The sequence below is a fragment of the Girardinichthys multiradiatus genome, chromosome 14, assembly GCF_021462225.1.
Source record: "Girardinichthys multiradiatus isolate DD_20200921_A chromosome 14, DD_fGirMul_XY1, whole genome shotgun sequence".
Lineage (NCBI taxonomy): Eukaryota > Metazoa > Chordata > Actinopteri > Cyprinodontiformes > Goodeidae > Girardinichthys > Girardinichthys multiradiatus.
Window position 1 is genome coordinate 21,558,397 of NC_061807.1, and position 19,888 is coordinate 21,578,284.

At 40.3% G+C, this 19,888-nt stretch overlaps 1 protein-coding gene across 6 annotated transcripts in view; it reads left to right on the plus strand.

Annotated features, from left to right (window-relative positions):
• Positions 1-5,633: 5,633 nt before the first annotated feature.
• The window catches only part of LOC124880700 (sodium/potassium/calcium exchanger 2-like), an 85,511-nt gene continuing 71,256 nt past the window's right edge, over positions 5,634-19,888 (plus strand). For 3 of the 6 annotated variants that reach the window (XM_047385973.1, XM_047385975.1, XM_047385979.1), the window contains exons 1-2: positions 5,636-6,133; positions 8,391-9,457. In XM_047385973.1, the coding sequence (XP_047241929.1) occupies positions 8,555-9,457 (903 nt within the window). In that variant the 5' untranslated portion in view covers positions 5,636-6,133; positions 8,391-8,554. Of the gene's footprint in view, positions 6,134-8,390; positions 9,458-19,888 lie in introns of all 6 variants that reach the window. The other 3 variants (XM_047385976.1, XM_047385978.1, XM_047385974.1) reach the window with 2 other exon arrangements.

Below are 19,888 nucleotides of genomic sequence, written 5' to 3' on the forward strand. Positions count from 1 at the left end.
CCTAAATAAGTATTTTTTAATGCCGTGCCTAATATTAATTTGTTGTGCGAAATGTCATATAAAAATATACGTGACGTAAACACAGTTAAGAACAAACTGATCAGACTCCTGCTTCAGTTTAAAAAATAGATTTTGCAACATATGGAAACTAATAAAACATACCTATACTTTCTTTTGGTTCAATTTACAGTGTTGGATCCTGTGCAGTTAACCTTAAATGCTTTCTCATAGTAAACACTTGTACAACCTCACAGAATCCCTCTACACAAATGACTGCATCTCAGCGACCCGTCTGTAAAACTACTGAAGATTGCAGATGACACCACTGTTATTGGAACCACCGTTTCTCAAAACCTGAGATGGTCCTCATACATAGACAATGTTCAGAAGAAGGCCCAGCAGAGACTGTACTTCCTTAGGCAACTCAAAATGTTCAATCTTCCACAGGAGCTGCTGGTCATCTTCTACACTGCCATCAATCAGTCTGTCCTGTCTTCGTCCATCTCAGTGTGGTTTGGCTCATCCACAAAACAGGACCGGTCCAGACTGCAACGAACAATCAGGTCGACAGAGAGAATCATAAGGGCTGACCTGCCCTTTATCCAGGACTTATACAGGTCCAGGGTCAGGAAAAGAGCAGCTGAAATCTCTGCAGAAACCCCAACTACCCTCCACACAACCTGTTTAGGCTTTATCTTCAGGTCAGCGCTACAGATTATAGTGTTGTCCAGTGTCTTTCACACGCCTGTCATTTTGCACATAGACCAAAATGTTAAATGCTGACCAGAGCACCTTCTCCCACATGTTTGGCTCCCATTCAACAATTAGTTTCTTCTTGCCGCTCTTCCGTAAAGCCAGTCCAGGTTATTTGATACATGACTGATCGTTGTCCTGTCAACAGATGCTCCCACCTGAGCTCTGGATCTCTGCAGCTCCTCCAGAGTTACCATATGCCTCTTGGTTTTCTCTCTGATTTAAGCTCTATAGTCACTTTAGGTGTACTATAACACCTGGTAGGTTTGCAGTAGTGCAAGTGATAGTAAATGGGGTTGAATAGAAATGGATGGCATGTTTTTATTTAGAAAATGTCTTCCAGTACATAATTGTGAGCTACATTGCGTTGGTCCATCACATAAAATCCCAATAAAATACATTGAAGATTTTGGTTGTAAAATAAAGATAACAACAAAAAAAAAAAAATCAAGGAATAAGTAGTTTTATAAAAAAGTAAAGTGGCCTTTATTGTATTGTAAATGTGCAATAAACACAAATTCAAACAAATAAATCTTTTTTTTTTTTATCTTTATTGATCTCTGAAGTTTGAAGCTGCTGCTTTGCGATCAGGGGTGGATTTGATTAAATGTAGATGTGAGGGGATCAGGGATCAACCCGTTCTCCATGAGATTCTTTCACAAAGACACCAAAGAAGATTTGTGCCAGGACGTACAGGGGCTCAAGCAAAAAACAATTAGTAACATCTGCAGGCCTCCTTAATTTCTCAAGAAGTAATTATTCTTAAAGGGTTCGTCTCAGTTTTAAATACAGCAGTTAATGCAAAGAAATATCAATAAATTCACGATGGACAGATTTTGTTATGTAAGGCACATAATGTCTAGTCACTGAATTCCAGTTTTGTATCATTCAGTTTCTTTAAAGAAAATATTTCACCTAAAGTCCACTTGATTACACAAGCCTCTCCAACCTAAGACCCACCCCACACACACACACACACACACACACACACACACACATCTCTCCTAGGGCCTCCTGTGTAATCTGCTGAGATTTAAACCTGCTGCTCCGGTTTAATAAATCCACTGCGATTAAAACAGGATTACAGCTCTGCTTTTGCCTTCCCAATGTCATCATCTCACGAAACATTTTTTTGTATTTCTTTACCCCCACCCACCCTTTCTCCTCTTGTCTGGGTTTTGCCCAAGCTTATACTGCTTTCTCCATCCTTCTTGTCCCAGACAGACAGAGGGACAAACACATGGGCGCGGACTTTGAGCTCCTTCCCTCCCTCCTCTGTTAAAACCTCATCCCTGCAGCCGTGCAGGTCGGCCCATCTGTGTTGCTGTTGATTTATGGATTAACCTTATAATGCAGCATACATCCTGCATCACTGCTTTACCACTTCTGATGAGACTTCTCCATGACAGATAACAACCAACAGGTGTAAACCCCACCCTGTAGTGTTCTGTGGAGATGACTATGTGTCCATAGATGCAAAAGATTATAAAGGCAATGGGTGCATGTTATCCCATCACATGGAATGGCTGCTGCAAGGTCACCAAAGGTCAATTGGTGTTAAGATCCTTAGGTGTTTGAGTTTTGGGTTTATTTCTTTTTTTTGTTTGTTTGTTTGTTCATCCACCATTCATACATGCAATTCTTCTGTCCTTTTCAGATAGACAGACGGACGGACAGATAGATAGATATTTAGTTTAATATAGAGGACTGTTTTTAATTGATTCTAACTATCGTCTTCACTGGAAAAAAAATGCTTCATTATTCCTACCCTATTTACCTCCCACTGCTTGTACCTCACTGCTGACAAATCCTCACAACTATGTGGGGCACAAAGGCTTGGATTTAGCTGCAGGGCCAAAGTTAGGATGGGCTGGGTAGGGGGAGGGCAGGGCAGGGCCAGCATGGAAATTTCTTTTGCTTTTGACAAAGAACTGCCACCCTCACCCCATCGTCAACCCCCCCCCCCCCCCCCCCCCCCCCTGGTGCTGCCTACATGACTGATGAACAGTCATCACTTTTATGCAGGAAATGCTGCCAGATCAGGACCAGCCCGTGATGCCGGGTAGAGCAGACGCTTGTCTGTGCACAGTGGGACCATTGTTGCAAAACAGCTGACAGCTTGGATCTGATACCATTTGATAGGCAAAAGTATTGACAGATCTAATTTGAAAAGCTCCTGGGTCACTTTTTGATGCTGATGTGTCCTGATCAGGCAGGTTTCTACATTAAAACATCATTAAAATCATGGAAGGCCACGTGTGAAGGCCTTTCTTTTTTTTTTAAATAGTTTTTTATTGGTCTGCAATAAACCTACCTTAAATGTTGAGTTTTTATCAGGTGTAAGTGGAAACACATCACAGTTAACCGAAATAAAGGCTTGAAAACATCAGTCTTTATGTAATTAATCTATATCATGTATTTCATTTAGAAAATTAAGTTACTGAAATAAATGAACCTTTCAGTTATATTCTATCAAATAATGAAGGTATGCGTCAAATCCACCTGCCCATGTCCATTTTTTAATCCATCCATGTCCACTGGACACAGGCGCCAGACCCCCTGACCAGCAGGTGTAGGGAGGGATGGATGGATGGATAGATGGAGTGGGAACTATAGAAATTTCAGTGTGACATAGTGTTGAATTTTCAAATGAAAAATGTGTAGTGAGCATGAAAACTAAGGGTCCATGTAGTGGATGTAGTGTTGCTGTCAAATTGAATCACTGACCAACAGAAAGATATGTCTGCTCGGACATATTTATTAATATTTATAAGACCTGCAACATGCAGCATAATCAGAAAAAATTATTAATAGCACACATCTGTCAGTGTAGCCAGAAAGCCTTCCACCAGAACACACCAGAAAGGAGGGACGTCACCAAATATCAGAGTACTGATTAGATGACATAAAGCAAGTTAATATGTTTAATCTTTATGTTTCCTGCTAGGTAACAAGAAATAGCTGTAGAAAAAACCCCCAGAAAAGCATAGAAGGCGAAAATCAATGAGGTCCTTGACACGTGATTTATTTTTCAGCACCAGGCCAATACTGTCACAGAGTGTGTAAACATCGCATGTCTGTTTCCCTCTAACACAGTTTAACCTGCCTGATGCTAAGTGGTTGAGGTTTTATTTGACATGACAGGGGAAACATGCAGCTCGAGGGACTGTCAGGGCTTTATGCAGTATCACATCCATCCATTCATCTGTCTGTCTATCCATCCGTTTATCCACCCGTTTAAACGTCCAAAAACATCCTTCTTATTTTAATTTATTTTGATTTGTGTTAGTCATTCTGACCATGAATAAACAATACACTGAAGTCATACAAAGAAAACATTAAACATAAAACAAAAAAGAAATTAAAATTTTAAAAAAGAGGACAGCCTAAGCATCCGGGGATCGGGCCGCTTAGGTCTCCACCTTCATCTGCCACCCAATCCTCTTTGCACCGGTCCGGTCCCTCACGGATCCCCCTGCAGGTGGTGGGCCCACTGAGGGATGGCCTCACGTCTCTCGTTTGGGCTTGGCCCGGCCTCGATATATTAGTCCTCATGAAGGATTCTTGAACCGTTCTTTGTCTGACCCGTCACCTAGAGCCTGTTTGCCATGGGAGAGCCTACCAGGGGCATTTAAGCCCCAGAAAACACAGCCTCTAGGATCATTTGAGCACTCAAACCCCTCCACCACGTTAAGGTGGCGGTTCAAGGAGGGGCTTTTCCTCTTCAGGTTGGAGGGGAGTTCCTGCCTTGAGTGGAGGAGTTTAAGTATCTCGGGGTCTTGTTCACGAGTGAGGGAAGAATGGAGCGGGGCATCGACAGACGGATCGGTGCGGCTGCCGCAGTAATGGGGGCACTGTGCCGGTCCTTTGTGGTGAAGAGAGAGCTGAGTCGAAAGCGGAGCTCTCGATTTACCGGTCGGTCTACGTTCCTACCCTCACCTATGGCCATGAACTTTGTGTCATGACTGAAAGAACGAGATCCCGGATACAAGCGTCTGAAATGAGCTTCCTCCATAGGGTGGCCGGGCACTCCCTTAGAGATAGGGCCATCCGGGAGGGGCTCGGAGTAGAGCCGCTGCTCCTCCACATCGAGAGGAGCCAGTTGAGGTGGCTCGGGCATCTATACCGGATGCCTCCTGGACGCCTTCCTCGGGAAGTGTTCCAGGCACGTCCCACCGGGAGGCCAGGACACGGCCGAGGACACGCTGGAGGGACTATGTTTCTCGGCTGGCCTGGGAACGCCTTGGGCTCCCCCTGGAGGAGCTGGAGGAGGTGTCTGGAGAGAGGGACGTCTGGGTGTCTCTGCTCAGTCTGCTGCCCCCGCGACCCGGTCCTGGATAAGCGGAAGACCGCGAGTACGAGTATCAGTACGAATTTATAAAAACTCCTCATGCAAGTATTTGATCCTATTCTCACATTGATAAATCTCTCACAAATACAGTTGTAATAATATCAGCACAGCACATGACCAATGAAAATCAGTCCTTTATATATATTTGTACTTACTGAATGGAATGAAATGCACATATTTTTTAAGTTTGGGCCTTTCTATTTGAATTCCCCTCTGAAATGCTGTCCAAATTCTTTCTGTGAAAAGGTATTTGAATATTAACTGGTAGCGTTGTTAAATGTGTCTCGAAGGCTACAGGTTTATTGCAGTCCTTCATTCTGTAAGGTGATTAAACTTTCATGTTCACGGTATCCAACACTATTTACCAAGCTGAAGGCTGGCTTTTATATGATTAAGATATGGTGACTAGGTATGTCGGTAGGCTAGATACAATTTGGTGCACTTGATTTCCTCTATCCAAAGGGTAAGAACGCAGCATAAAGGTGATCGACTTCCTCCATCTGAGTTCATCTTTAAGAAATGGAGCCACAGCTTGCAGGTAACCTTGAAATGACCCAAGGCGGACACTCGGAGCGCTGAGATGGAGCACATCCACCTGTTCCGTCATCAGAGGAGGGGGATGCTGCCTTTGCTGTGTAACCACGGCAACTCCTCCCTCTTAACTGAAAACATCACAAATCCTCATCTGCGTGAACCAAACACCCAGCCTGCCGTTTACCTGGCTTCTATTAACCTGTTGTTATTAAGCCAGCCAGATCACATGGTCAGCAAACCAAGAACAAAACCTTTTTCAGCAACTAGAGGTTTGGTCTGAGCTCATCACCGCCAAGGATGCTGCTGATCCCGCTGCTGTGAGGCTCTTTCTCTCTTTCTCTCTCTCTCTCTCCATGTTTACAGAGCTCCTCCTCTAACGTCGGCGCTGGGTCACATTTTTTGTGCTCAATGAGAGCAAGAGGGCAGTGGAGAGGATTTCCTAATCACAACGTGCAGCCGAGCCGTGCGCCTGTTTTTCTGTCGCCTCTATCAAAGGTAAGACATGACTCTGGATGCGCGTCCTGCGCCTCGCCAAAAAGAGGGAAACACTGACATTGTAGGGCTCTTTTGGTTCAGCTTGGAGGAAAGGATGGTTAGTGGTTTACGCTGAAAGGGCGAAACTGAAGGGCATACAGGGGAGTGGAGAGGGGAAAAAAGAAGAGTTGAGCTGTGAAGGCAGCAAGCATCTCTGCGAAGTCAAACAGTGCGGGCAGGACGCGTGTGTGCGGGGTGTTTATGTGCCTTTACCTGCAAGGCGATTCGTTGTTTTAGTATTTTCCAGACTGCAATCATATCATATCTGTAAACCGCCAGCCGTGATATTTCACGATGTCTTTTTCCAAGTAAAAGCAGCAAATAGAATTTTTGTTCTCAAATTGTTGGCTGATCCGGTAATGATCATCATGCTGATGCATACACTTCTCTCCCTGTAACTAATTTATCAACTTCATGTGAGTTAGAGCTAATTTTAAAGAGCAATCTAGCTGATAGGCTGTCAAATGTTAACAATGGTCCTGGTGTGGCCAAGCAATATCAATTCGTTCAGTTGCTATAATAACCACAAAATGTATTTGCCTTAGCAATTTTTAGCTTTGTCATACAGAACAATAATTAAATAAATTAAATAAGCTACTAAAGTGCATTAATGACATGTACACAGAATTGCAATTCTTGTTTGCAAGTGTTTAAGTTCAATCAGTTACTTAAAAGTCAGTCTACTTTTTCTGTCTCTAAATGTTTAATATGAATTCAGCTCAGGTTTTCTGTTAGTTTGTTTTGTTCTATTCCTTTTTTTAATCTGCAAACACTGGACTTTTATCTGTTTTATGGCTGTTTCCTTATCATTATTTAGCCCAGATAAATACGTTGAATACGCCCTGTTAAAATTTATAATTTTAACAGGGCGTTTTAATTAACTGAAAGTTGTTCTATCTGACTAAACTAAACAAAGAGATAAGAGTTCAGACGACAAAACTGCGATGCACTGTGACTACAGACATCTTTCTGAGATCCAGCAATAACTTCTTCAGCAATTTCATCCAGAAGTAGCTTTTCTTTTGGATCAGACCACACATGCTTTAAAGAACCTTTGTGGCCCATGACCTTGTCGCCAGTTCATCCTTGCTATTTCTTTGGACCATTGTTAATAGATGCTTGCATGCTGCTGCCTGGGAACCCCTCGCAAAAGATGCAGTTTTGAAGATGCTCTGAACCAGTTGTCTAGCAAAGCGTGATCAAATCCTTATGCTACAATTTTTCCTGCTTCTAGCACATCAGTTTTGAGGATGAACTGTTTACTTGTCGCCTGTTACATTTAAAACTAAAATCTGTTTTAGGTCAGTTTGAACATCTATGTTTGGTAAAAACCAGAATAAAGGCCTCAAGGATTTTTTTGGGGTAATTTGTTGTTTTCTTTAAATGTAGAAGTTTTCATACACTATGACTAATATGTCTTTAAAACATTTGGGAGAGCCCAGATGGGTGATTTGTTTATTATTACGAACTTTTATTTAACGAGGTAAAGCCTAATTAAGATTAAAAATCTATTTTCCAAGTGGGAGAGTGCACCAGTCCCTCATGCAGCAAAGTTTGATGTCATGGCTCTGCTTGGTGCACTTCTCAAACTAGATGTCATTACAAGTAAAGATCATTACCTAGAAATATTAATGAAACATCTCAAGACATCTGCCAGAAAATTAAAGCCTGTGCACAAAAAAGTGGACAATGACCCTAATTTTACAACCCAATTACCTACAAAGTGGCCTATGGAGAGAGGCCAATCACACAATAGAACATTTGTGGTCAGCTCCAATAAGGTGTTTTTAAGCAAGGCATCATGCCAACCTGACTCACATATACCAGTTTTGTCATTAGGAATTTCCCAACATTTCAGCAAACTTGTGAGAAGCTTGTGGAAGCATACTGAAATATTTGACTCAAATCATACAGTTTCAAAACAATTTTATCAAATGCTAAGGTGATTTATGTAAACTCCTCAGTCTGAAGAAATTCTAGTTTCACCTGTTTATCCAAACCTTTAACAGGCACCATGATGAAAAGATAGGTAGTCTTATGAAATGTATCCGTCAGTGGTCATAATGTTGTACCTGATTGGTGTATAAAGGCAACCTTTTACTTTTCAATCACATTTTCTCTTTGTTTAGATGGAGGCCAGTGTTATCTTTTGAATGACGTCTTAAATAAAACATTTGGCTTGGGGTATTCACTTTCTATTTCTTTTCCATTCTTTCAGTGTTATCTTGTGAAGCCTGATATGATGACATCATTTGGCAAACTGGATCCTGGAAAGCACCGAAAACCTTGTCGTCTTATTTGAATCTGAGGGCAATACAATGCTTTCCTACTCAAAGCTCCCAACTACCTGTTAAGAGTGAGGACACAAAGAGCTGCAACGACATGGCTTTAGATCAGCCTGGCATGGACTCCGTGGACAAAAGGTCTGCAAAAGGTCCCGGCTGTAAGCACTCGGGACGGAGGTATTTGCGGAAAAAGCTCCGGCCTCTGCGAGTTTTGGGGTTGGTCTTCAGCCTGGTGGCTTTAAGTGCCATCTCTATCAGTGCCTTGAGCAGGAGTTCAGATGGGCTCAGCGAGCCATCGTTCCCCCAGGTGGCTCTTCAGCAGTCGGCCCCACACAGGACTCTTCTTTTCACCCCACACCAGGGGGACCCAAATGTGTCCGTTGACATGCCCATAGCCATGAAATCCACAGCAGATGACAATATGACACATGGGGAGTACCCACAGGACCTTTTTACCCTCAAAGAGCGGCGCCAAGGAGCAGTGGTCCTCCACATGTTTGGCATGATCTACATGTTCATTGCCTTAGCCATCGTGTGCGACGAGTTCTTTGTTCCAGCGCTGACGGTAATCACAGAGAAGTTCTCTATCTCAGATGACGTGGCAGGTGCCACATTCATGGCGGCGGGCGGTTCGGCCCCGGAGCTCTTCACCTCCATCATTGGAGTCTTCATCTCGCACAGCAATGTGGGCATTGGCACCATTGTAGGCTCGGCTGTCTTTAACATCCTCTTCGTCATCGGGATGTGCGCCATCTTCTCCAAAGAGATCCTCAACCTGACGTGGTGGCCGCTCTTCCGTGATGTATCTTTCTACATCCTGGATCTGATCATGCTCATCATCTTCTTCTTGGATAACATCATCTCCATCTGGGAAAGTGTCACGCTACTCTCCGCCTACGCTGCCTATGTGATCTTCATGAAGTTCAACAGCACGGTCGAAGGCTTTGTCAAGGGTTGCATGCAAAAGAACCAAGTAGTGGAAGTGGAGGTACAACCCAAGGTGAGTTGAACATATAGTTTTATTTGAGAGGTCGGTGTGTTGGCCGTTTCACCCCTTCATCATTTTGTACCTTTGTAGTTAGCCACAGCATGTTTCCTACAGACTTTACTACATACAATAAATTAAAGTGCATCTGAGATTTGTGCATGTTTATGACTGTTTGTCTTCTTTATCGGCGAAAAAACAAAATCACAGATTGAAATAAACTAATATGTAATGGTTCAAATACATATGTATGAAATGGCAATGTAAGTATGGTATGGGTGTACAAATTGCCAAATTGTTCGCTTTAAACATTTCATGTATTTGGTCTGAAGTAGGTTTATCTTCAAATGAAAAAATAACAAAGCCATCTGTTAAGAAGAGAACTCAGCATCGCTCAGATCTCCTCTACTGGATCAGCAACTGCCAAACATGCACATTGCTCATATATCTTCCTTCATTACTTTTAAAACAACAGAAAGTCAAGAATGGAGTGCTGTCAACAGCTAAGCAGACACTTTCACATCGGTGATTGCCTCTACACTGCTGTGAAGAGCTGGCAAGCAGTGTTCCACTGTGAGATTAATAAAACAAAGTGAAATGTGTAATTCTGGGTTAAGCTCTACACATTATGTGTCAGTCTGACAAACAAATCCCTTTGAAAATCTGAGGTCTGACTTTAACCCTCTCAGTTGAACAGTGTCCTCAAAGCTCGTTTGATGAGGTCAACCATATTGTCTCAAGTTTTTGTCCTTTTTACTATGCAGTATCGGTACGTGACATTTACTCTTGTGCCACTCCTTGCTCGATAAAAACTAAAGCTAGAAAAATCATTATATCATCAGTCAGAAATAGCATCATTCTGTTACTTTAGCTGACACAGTCCTCCTCAATGACACTCGAGGGCAAAAGACACAGCAGTGCAATTTGATACTGGTGCAGTGATTATCCTAATGGATTTTCCTTTGTGACAAGAGATGGAAATTACATTTTCAGAAAGTTGTATTTAGAACTGTCATTAAATTGGGATTTATTTTAAGTACATGAAGGATTGTTTTTTTTTTTTTTTGAAAACGGCAGGTCACACAATGTTTGAAAAACCCTCTGGAGGAAGCAAATAGCACCATATGGTGGCACAGCCCTGTCAGTTTTACCTTTATGCCCTGTTATATTGATTTGCAACACGAAGAGAGAGAGAGACTGTTAGAGAAGACTCACACGACCTTGAAATGCAATGAATTCTGGGAGGTTTGGGCAAAGGAAGCATGTAGGGGTAGTCCTCTTGCAGCCGACTCTTTAATTTGCCTCTGGTATACTAAACACATGGCCTCAAGTTCTGCACCGCTGTTAGGTATTATTTAGTCAACTCAGAGGTAAGAACGATACAGTCATAGTTACTTGTGACAAGGGTAGCCCACTTTGCAGTGAAACTACAAAGTTTTGACACCCTATCTCTTTATTTATATACACAGTTCAACAGACAGTTCAGACAGGGTGTATGTGTGTGAGACGGAAAGGAGGCTGGTTCACACAGAGATAACAATGATCTCACACACACAGGGAGGAAGGCATAGTGCAGGTGCCTTGCAACCCAAGGTTTTTACATGAGTGATAACAAGTCCTCACACCCATCCAACAGTCCCTCCTTTTATCACAAGTAAAAACATTTAATATAAAAACGAGTAAGAAAAATACTTTGTATGAGCGAAAACCCACGGACGGTAAACAGATTATATTTTGTGGGAAATACTCATACGGCCCCGCCGCCCTCGGCGACCATTAAAAGTTAAATGTTGATTAATACTTGAAATCATAAAAATAAAATAATGATACTTGAAATCATAAAAATAAAATAATGATACTTGAAATCATAAAAATAAAAGAATGATACTTGAAATCATAAAAATAAAAGAATAATACTTGAAATCATAAAAATAAAAGAATAATACTTGAAATCATAAAAATAAAAGAATACTTGAAATCATAAAAATAAAAGAATAAGAATAATACTTGAAATCATAAAAATAAAAGAATAATACTTAATTAATGAAAACAGTGAAACATAATAAAGGAATTTAAAAATCTGCCCTGTTTATGTCATCAATGTACTTTTTCTCATTTCACTTAAGCAACAACTTCTTTCGATTTTCTGCTGTAAGGTCATTTTATGAAATACAATGTATGAGTACATTCAGGCTTTTGATGTGATTTATTTATAACATGTCATCATAATCGTCCCCTTCATTTTCGTGCATTTCTACCTAGTTCAGTGTTGCATATGCCACCATGAACAATACCAGAAATTCTGTAGGAATGGATGTGCATCATGTTCTTCCGTCAGTGTTCTGAGATGGGTCCCGTCTGATGTCCATCTCTTCTGGTTCGGTATCACCTCCTGTGGATCCTGCTTTAGATAGAGAAAGAGTCCTGCTACCAGAATTAAGCTCAGGCTTATCAGTCCTGTCCACAAGTTACAGAGAGCCATTTTATAATTGGGCACAGATCAGCTGTTTTCTTCACCGGTTTGAGACGCTGGGCCATCTTTGAACCCGGACTTCCTCTGCTACCCCGTCGGTTGGTTTGGCTCCTGTAACGGCAAAACTGGCTTACAGTGGCTTTTATGGATCCAGGAAGGCCTCTCTGCTATTTTCAGAGATGTGGGCGTTGTCAGGAGTATTTGAAACGGCCCTTTACACCAAGGAGTGCTCCAATCCTTCCGGTGGAGTGTCTTAATCAGGACCAGGTCTCCAGGCCTCATTCTGTGGGATAGGAGCAGAGATTATCGGCAGACCACTGGACATTTGTTCTTCTTTTGTCTGCAACATTTTATTCATCCACTCAGCTAATGAAGGTTCCTGTTGTGCTTTCTCTATTTCATTCATGTCAGAGGGCAGAGAAAACGGTCTGCCATGTACTATTTCTTTGAGAATACAAATTCACATCAGCAACTTGGTGTCACGTGATCTCAGGCTCAGAACACAGTGGGTGGAGTTATACAATGATGTACAGTAGGTGGCAAATGGAGTAAGACCAGTTTGATTTGGAGTTATTCTCATCCATAATTTAACCAGGGATAGGCATCCGGGCCATGGCCTCCCTGTTTCTTCCATTGTTTTCCTTAATCTTTAACTGAAACCCTAATGCTTTAGAACTTAGTTCTATTAATTTATTTACAAAATGAGTTCCATTATCTGACCTTATAATCTGTGGGATACCATATGTGGGGAAGAAATGTGTCACTAGGTTCATCTATTACAACTAGGCAATATTTCTTCCCCCGTGTTTGCAACAAATTATGCATGATCTGCAAAAATGATTTGCATAGTCAGAAATATTTATAGTGTAGCATTAATGCTTTACCAGATGTGACATATTCCCCCCTTGACACGTGGGTCTTCCCAATGTGTCACTGTAGCCGCTGTGTTGTATAAATATTTTGGGAGGATTGGTTTATCTTCTATCTGATAGATGTCATCTTTTCTCTGTGCTCCTCTCTTTAGCCAGGCCTTTATTTCTGTCTCGGGTGCTGACTGTTGGGCGTCTTTCAGCACGTCTGTGTCTATAAATAGCAGATCTGACATTTTCTCTTTAATAGGTTGAAATGAGTTAGTTCTGTCCCTGATGATGTTTTAAAACCTCTATTTTGCCAAATCTTAGCATGGTGATGTACTGATCCGAAAACGTATTGGCTGTCTGTGTATATAGTAAGTATTTGTCCCTCATGTAATTCACATGCTCTTACTACAGCATATAATTCTGCTGTTTGGGCTGAGCATGTATTGGGTAGAGATTTAGTTTCTATTATCCTATCGATGGTTGTTATTGCATAACCAACTCTATTCTTTCCATATTCATCTTTAGATGATGAGCCATCTACAAACACAACACATGAATCTGGTATAAGGGTTTGAGAAATGTCTTGTCTGGGTTTGGTGTCTTCTTCAACTTTTGCTTTATAAGAATGTGGTTTTCCATCTTCTGCAGTAGGTATTAGAGTACTTGGATTTAAAGGGCACATCTTTTTAGAGTTATGTTTGGCTGTGATAATAATAGCGATGTCAGTGTGATATGCCTTGCATGTAGCGTCAGGTGCTTCTCTTAATATTCCTGACTTCAACATATCTTGTATTACTGGCTTAGTACCTTCTTCAGCTTCTGGCTTTAAGGGGTATTGACGGACTAATGGCCTTTTTTCAGATATTAGTTTAACCTTGTATGGTGGGAACCCCTTTATAAGCCCTACATCAGTTGATGATTGGGACCACAGTTCAGGTGGGACAGCAGCTAGGGCAGGATGCATGTTGCTCTCTTTGCTCTCAGCTAAGCCCTGTATTTGTCCCTCTGCCTCATCTAAATGTATCCTTGGATGGACTTTGACTGTCCACGCCAGAATGAGCTTCCAGATTCCTGTATTAGGATCTACCTTTGACTGTCAGTGCTGTTCCTGCAGAGGTTTAAAGCCTCTGTTTTTCCAAATTCTTATTATTCTTTTTTATCATATTTTATAAAGTAAGTCCTTATTACATTTAAAAATGAGATCACTATTTTTGGTAATTGCTATTATTATAAATAATGCTTGGTTTAGTTCTTATTAAAAATAAAAATAAAAACTCACTCACTGATGAACACAAAAAATGAAGGGCATATTATATCTTATAATCTTAGTTTATCTTACCCAGTTTTATAGATACAACATCCAGTTTCAGTCAGCTTTGTATTTAGTTCAAGTAACTCAAGTTTGTTTCAATTAACTAAAGTTTTCTCTATTTCAGTCCAGTCCAGTAATTCTGTTAAGGTTAATTTAATCTTATGTTAAGTTTGAGTCTAATTCAATCATTTTGAACCTGACTGGAAAAAGTCTAAACATCTGTTAAAATCTTTTTGTTTTACCATAGAGAACTGACCTAATATTATTATGGTACTGTTGAGGACTCTAATTTTTACATAACATGAAACAGACATTTATTTCACAAAAACAGAAAGTCAAACACAGACATTTGGCCACATGAAAGTTTAAATAACCTGTTTGTAAAAGAATTAGGAAAAATTCAAGACGGATCTATGAACTTTCTTATGGTTATCAGTATTTTCAGTAGAGGTAGAACCTTTGCCATCTTTAAATGATTTTTTGAAAAAGATTCTGGAAACCTTATTAAGATATAAATTTGGCAAAGATCATCAGAACATCAGACCTTTATTAGCGCTTTTAATGTCCCTCAAAGATGCATTACAATGAAATCAGTCATTCCCATTCACACACATTCACACACTACTTACTTACTTCTCTGTCAGAGTAATTTTATTTGCAAAAAGTTGAACATAATTTGACTTCTATTATTCTTAAAATGCACATTGTTTCCTCATAACCCCTTTTGTTTCCACAAGGTCTGTTTTGAACGCTTCAATTCTTTTTTTTATTCACCAAGAATCAATAAGGTGGTCTTAGTGGGTCCACCTTAAAGGTGTTATCTGTTGGGTGTCATGTTATCATTGTCAGGTCAGTGAGGTTCATAAGTCAGTCAGAACCTTGGTCATTTGTTCTGTGCACATAATGTTTCATAGATCCAGCCTATGATTAATCAGCAAAACGTCCACCTATAGGAGAAAAAATGATTGTTAATGAATGAGCTGCATTTCCTAGGAACACTGTCTTCCTCCTGGATGAGCATCACCTGTTGAAAAACTTTCATCATTGTTTGTTTCACATATTCAATCACATCTTTATATTATACCAGTAGGTGAAGTTGTTAGTATCTCATGTAGACTGACATATACTGTTGCATTTGGAGAGGATCTCAGATTAAATAAACATAGTTAGAGCTTCAATCCAGGTTCATTTTGTGTCTGCAGACTTTAGCCAATTTTTCTTTTCTTTCTTTTTTTTTTTATACATAAAGAGCAAGATTCAAAACATTTTCAAAAGTCAGATTCAAGCACACAATCACCATATTAAAAGGCTCTACTTCTAGAGAATCACTAAACTTCTGGGGTCCGGTTTTGGCCCGCGGACCTTGAGTTTGACACATGCAGGGTAGAGTTACAATTTTTTTTTTTTTTTCAGACCTTTCAGCAGAGACAGGCTTCTGCTGTTTGCAGAAGTTTTATCTTTGTTTTCAGGCAGCTGCATCTCTTTGTCAAGGTCGTTTCACAGAGCTGAAATTTAACTTCTCTCAAAGAGGAAAAATGAAGAATGCACACAATCTGAGCCAAATATGGAATTATTTCCCTGTAAAATGAATCTTTTGCATTTTATCATGATATTGTTAGTAGTATAACACCATAGAATGATTTTTAAAGCACCTGTTTCTCACTAATGCTTGCCTACAAAATCTTTTACTCTCAGATTACTTCTTTAACAACATTCTGTTCTCTCTTCTCTAGTCATTGTTCACTGGGTTGTCCAGTTGGACAGTTTCCATGTTGTCCACATTGTCACCTCCTCTTTTAACTTCTTTTACCACGTCCTCTAAAACCATCTCTTAGTCTTTATAATTTAACCTGGGATGGGTGGCGGTCCGCCCCCCCCCCCTTTATTTGTTTTCAGTTAAGCTGAAAGTTTTTTCCTGTGCTTTTCTTAAGGCCTCAGTATTATGGCTATGTCAGTTAAAAGCTGCTCTTATTGTTGTTTTTTTAATTCATCTTTTTGTTTTAATCTGTTTATCAACTGTGTGCACTCAGGGACTGAAAAGTCCCCTTTGAAATTATAATCTGGCAAGGTTTTTTATTGTCTCTTGAATCTTTTGAATGCATAATCTCCAGTTTAAGATCCCCGTGTAGTTTTAGGATTTCAGTGATAATTAAGTTACCTGAAAATCCGTATTTTTATGCCATCGTGTACATATTTCTGTTAAATCAGAGCTTTTTCTCTGTTCTTTCCCCATTGTTCTTTGTTATTTTTCTCTTTTTAGTTTTCATTATTGCTAATTTTAGATCCCCTTGTAATTTTAAGACATCCTTTGTATCTAATTTGCCCAAAAACCCATGTTTTTTATTTTTTATTCCATCTATGACAGATCATACCTGCTCCTTTTACATAGTTCTCCATAAACTTTACCTCCCCTTCTAAGTCAATTAGTTTACTTTGTTTCTTCCCCATTATGTTTTATGTTAGTTTAATTATAGTATAAATGTCCCAGATAAAAGGTCACTGGCATGAGACTTTAAGGAGAGGACATTAACACGCCCTTCTACTGCGACTAATTCGCAGCGGTGTTAATTTTCTGGAATGAAATCCGACCTGAATCTCCAAAGTCACCAGTACGTAGTTTTAATCTGGGCAAAAGAAAACACAGGACTAGCAGAATCCTGCTATGATTCTATTAAAATGCTTAGTCCTCCATACACACACAACACAGTCACACAGTTAGTTTCAGGTACCTTGTAATTGTTCTAAGTTAACTTGGTGTTATTTTATGAGCTCAATTTACTCCGTTCTTTTTACTTTTATAGCGCTTATTCTATTCCCACGCAGAGGAATAACCCTTAGTCGTTTTATTTGGCCCCCTTCTTGGCGGGGCCCTACCTTAATTTGTCACTATTCCTTTCACGGTGGAATAAAACCATCCCAATGCAGCGTCCTTACCGGCGACGCACTACCAACGACTTTTAAGTACTTTTCTTCTTTTATTTATATAGCGCTTACTCTATTCCCTCGCAGGGGAATAATCCTCAGTCGTTTTCTTTAATCCCCTTCACGGCGGAATTGTACCAAATTTGTCACTATTCCTTTCACGGTGGAATAAAACCATTCGAATGCAGCGTCCTTACCGGCGACGCACTACCAACGACTGTTAAGTACTTTTCCTATGAACTGTATTTTAAAACTGTCTCACCTCGGAGTTGACTTCTTGGTGACTCTTTGGACCCTGTGAGAGTCACCCCGCGCAGAGAAAGGCAATAACCCACTGGCCAGGTGTGAATTCACACACACCGGGACTTTCAGCCACTCCGGCTAAAGGAGGCTGTGCAGCGGTGCTTCGCTCGACGTCAGGCTTCCCCCACGGATCCCAGAGTCACTGTTAAAGCAAAGAGAAATAAGGTTATTGAATTAATCCGGCTTCGAAGGACCAATAAATGTTAGGTATTATTTAGTCAACTCAGAGGTAAGAACGATACAGTCATAGTTACTTGTGACAAGGGTAGCCCACTTTGCAGTGAAACTACAAAGTTTTGACACCCTATCTCTTTATTTATATACACAGTTCAACAGACAGTTCAGACAGGGTGTATGTGTGTGAGACGGAAAGGAGGCTGGTTCACACAGAGATAACAATGATCTCACACACACAGGGAGGAAGGCATAGTGCAGGTGCCTTGCAACCCAAGGTTTTTACATGAGTGATAACAAGTCCTCACACCCATCCAACAACCGCATATTTGAATTAAAAGTATATAATTAAGTAGAAAACAAACCTTTAATTTCATCAGACATGCACTGTATTTGACCTCTTTTTTCTGCTCCCCTTGTCTTAAGGGTTAAACATTTTTTTGATTTCATACAGCAGTGATGGAGAGTGGGACAAGAGGGTAAGGACAAGGATGTGTTATAGTACTGAAAAGAAAAAGGTCTGGAGAAGGGTCTCATTGCTGTTTCCCTTCTCTGTATTACAGTTATGCTCTTGGTATTTCAGGTTAATTTAAATTAATTTTCAGCTACAATTTTAATGCTCTTGGCATGTTAGTTTTGGTCTTCAAATTATATATTTAACCTATCTGATTTTTTGGTTCGACTAATTATCCAGCATATTCTTTTATACTGAATGTCCCTTAAGAAGTTGTGCCTCAATCTCATGCTTCATATCAGTCTGCTTTATCATTTTCCAAACCAGTTGTGTGTTTGCAACAATCGTCCTGTTGGAGCACCTTACTGAGGCGACCGTGGCTCAGTGGGAAGAGTAATCGGCTTGCAATCCGAAAGTTGTGTGTTCAATTCCAGCTTCCTGTTAATAAACATGAATAAGGCACCTAACCTCAAGTTGCTCTGTGTATGAATGTGTGCACATTTTATGAGTGCAACTGGGTGAATGTGGCTCTAGTGTAAAGCACTTTGGGTGGAAAAGCTCAAAGTTTAGTTCATTTAACTGGACCGTTTTTAAACCATCTAGCTGCCGTATAAGTTAAAGAATTTCACTTTTCTATCCACACTGTGCTATCCACCGATAATGTTGGCAATAGAACAAGCTCTTAGCATGATCCCGCCCCTGCCATACTTTCTGATTGGTATGTTCTTAGTATTGAAAACGTAACCTTGACTCCTCTGAACATTTAATGGCCAAACAACTCAATCCCTTTCTTGTCTGGATATAAAGCTTTTCTCCAGAAGGCATATGGCTTTTCTGTCTGGACAGCTGCAGATCTCAGGCGAGTTTGTAGATGTTAGTTTTGGAGGAGGTGCGTCATTCTTGGTCAGCACTCTAAATCTGTTTTGATGTTACACTCACTTCACTGTGGGCATTGACACTGGCGTTCTTCCAATTAATGAAAAGCTTGAGCTGACAATTTGGGTCAGGCAGGTGAACCTTAGACCCAACTGGGTGTTTCAGGGAAACAGTATTCCCAAACCACTCAGCAAAACTGGTTTGGAACTACCCTGACCTCATTCCTTTTGAAAATTTTGTTGCCAATGCTTAAAAGCTGGGTTTGTGCCAGAACACCAACCATTTTAAATGAATATAAGAAAATTAGGCCAATATCCAACAAGAATTAAGTCAGAAGATTTTGATGGCTACAAAAAGAATGTGGCTGAAGTGCAACTTGGTGGTGTATGTGTACGTTTGAACCTGTGTGTAGAATTTAAACCCACGTGGGTTACTGATAATCCACTATAAAGAAAAACATGTGCAAGTAATTGTTGTTTTTAGAAAATATTGAGAATGCATTGTACCCTCAAACAATGACTGAAAGTTAATATTAATGAAACATTAATGGGTCATGATCAGTGTATATATATATAAACCTCTCCCTGGAGCTATGGCTAAGGTAGCCTTGCTTTGTCAAGACAGTATGATGTCAGTTTAAATGTAGATCTGGTAGTGCAAAACTTGGTTTTCTAGGATTATTATTATAGTACACCATGATAATGGTGTGCTATCAGCAGCTGGTGAGGCTATTGCTGAGTCTGTAGGTTGTCTGCTCTGTAATTGCCACATGTATGCTTAGAATATAAAAAAGGATCCAGACATACACATGGAAAGCAATGTGATATTTTGCAGTCATAAGTAATTAGCCGAGTTTTGTTCTGCAACTGCCACCTTTAATCTCATTACATAACTGCTTGTGCTGCTTACTCTTCTAACATAGTTTCCTTTTACTTTTCCTTATCGGTCAGAAATAGATACAATTGTTTCCATTTTGTCTTTTACAAAATAAGACCCTGCCTTTCTGCTAAACCTTTAAAACTGCAAGAGTGATGCTTGCTTAACTTTTTTTTTTTTTTACCTAATGGCTAAT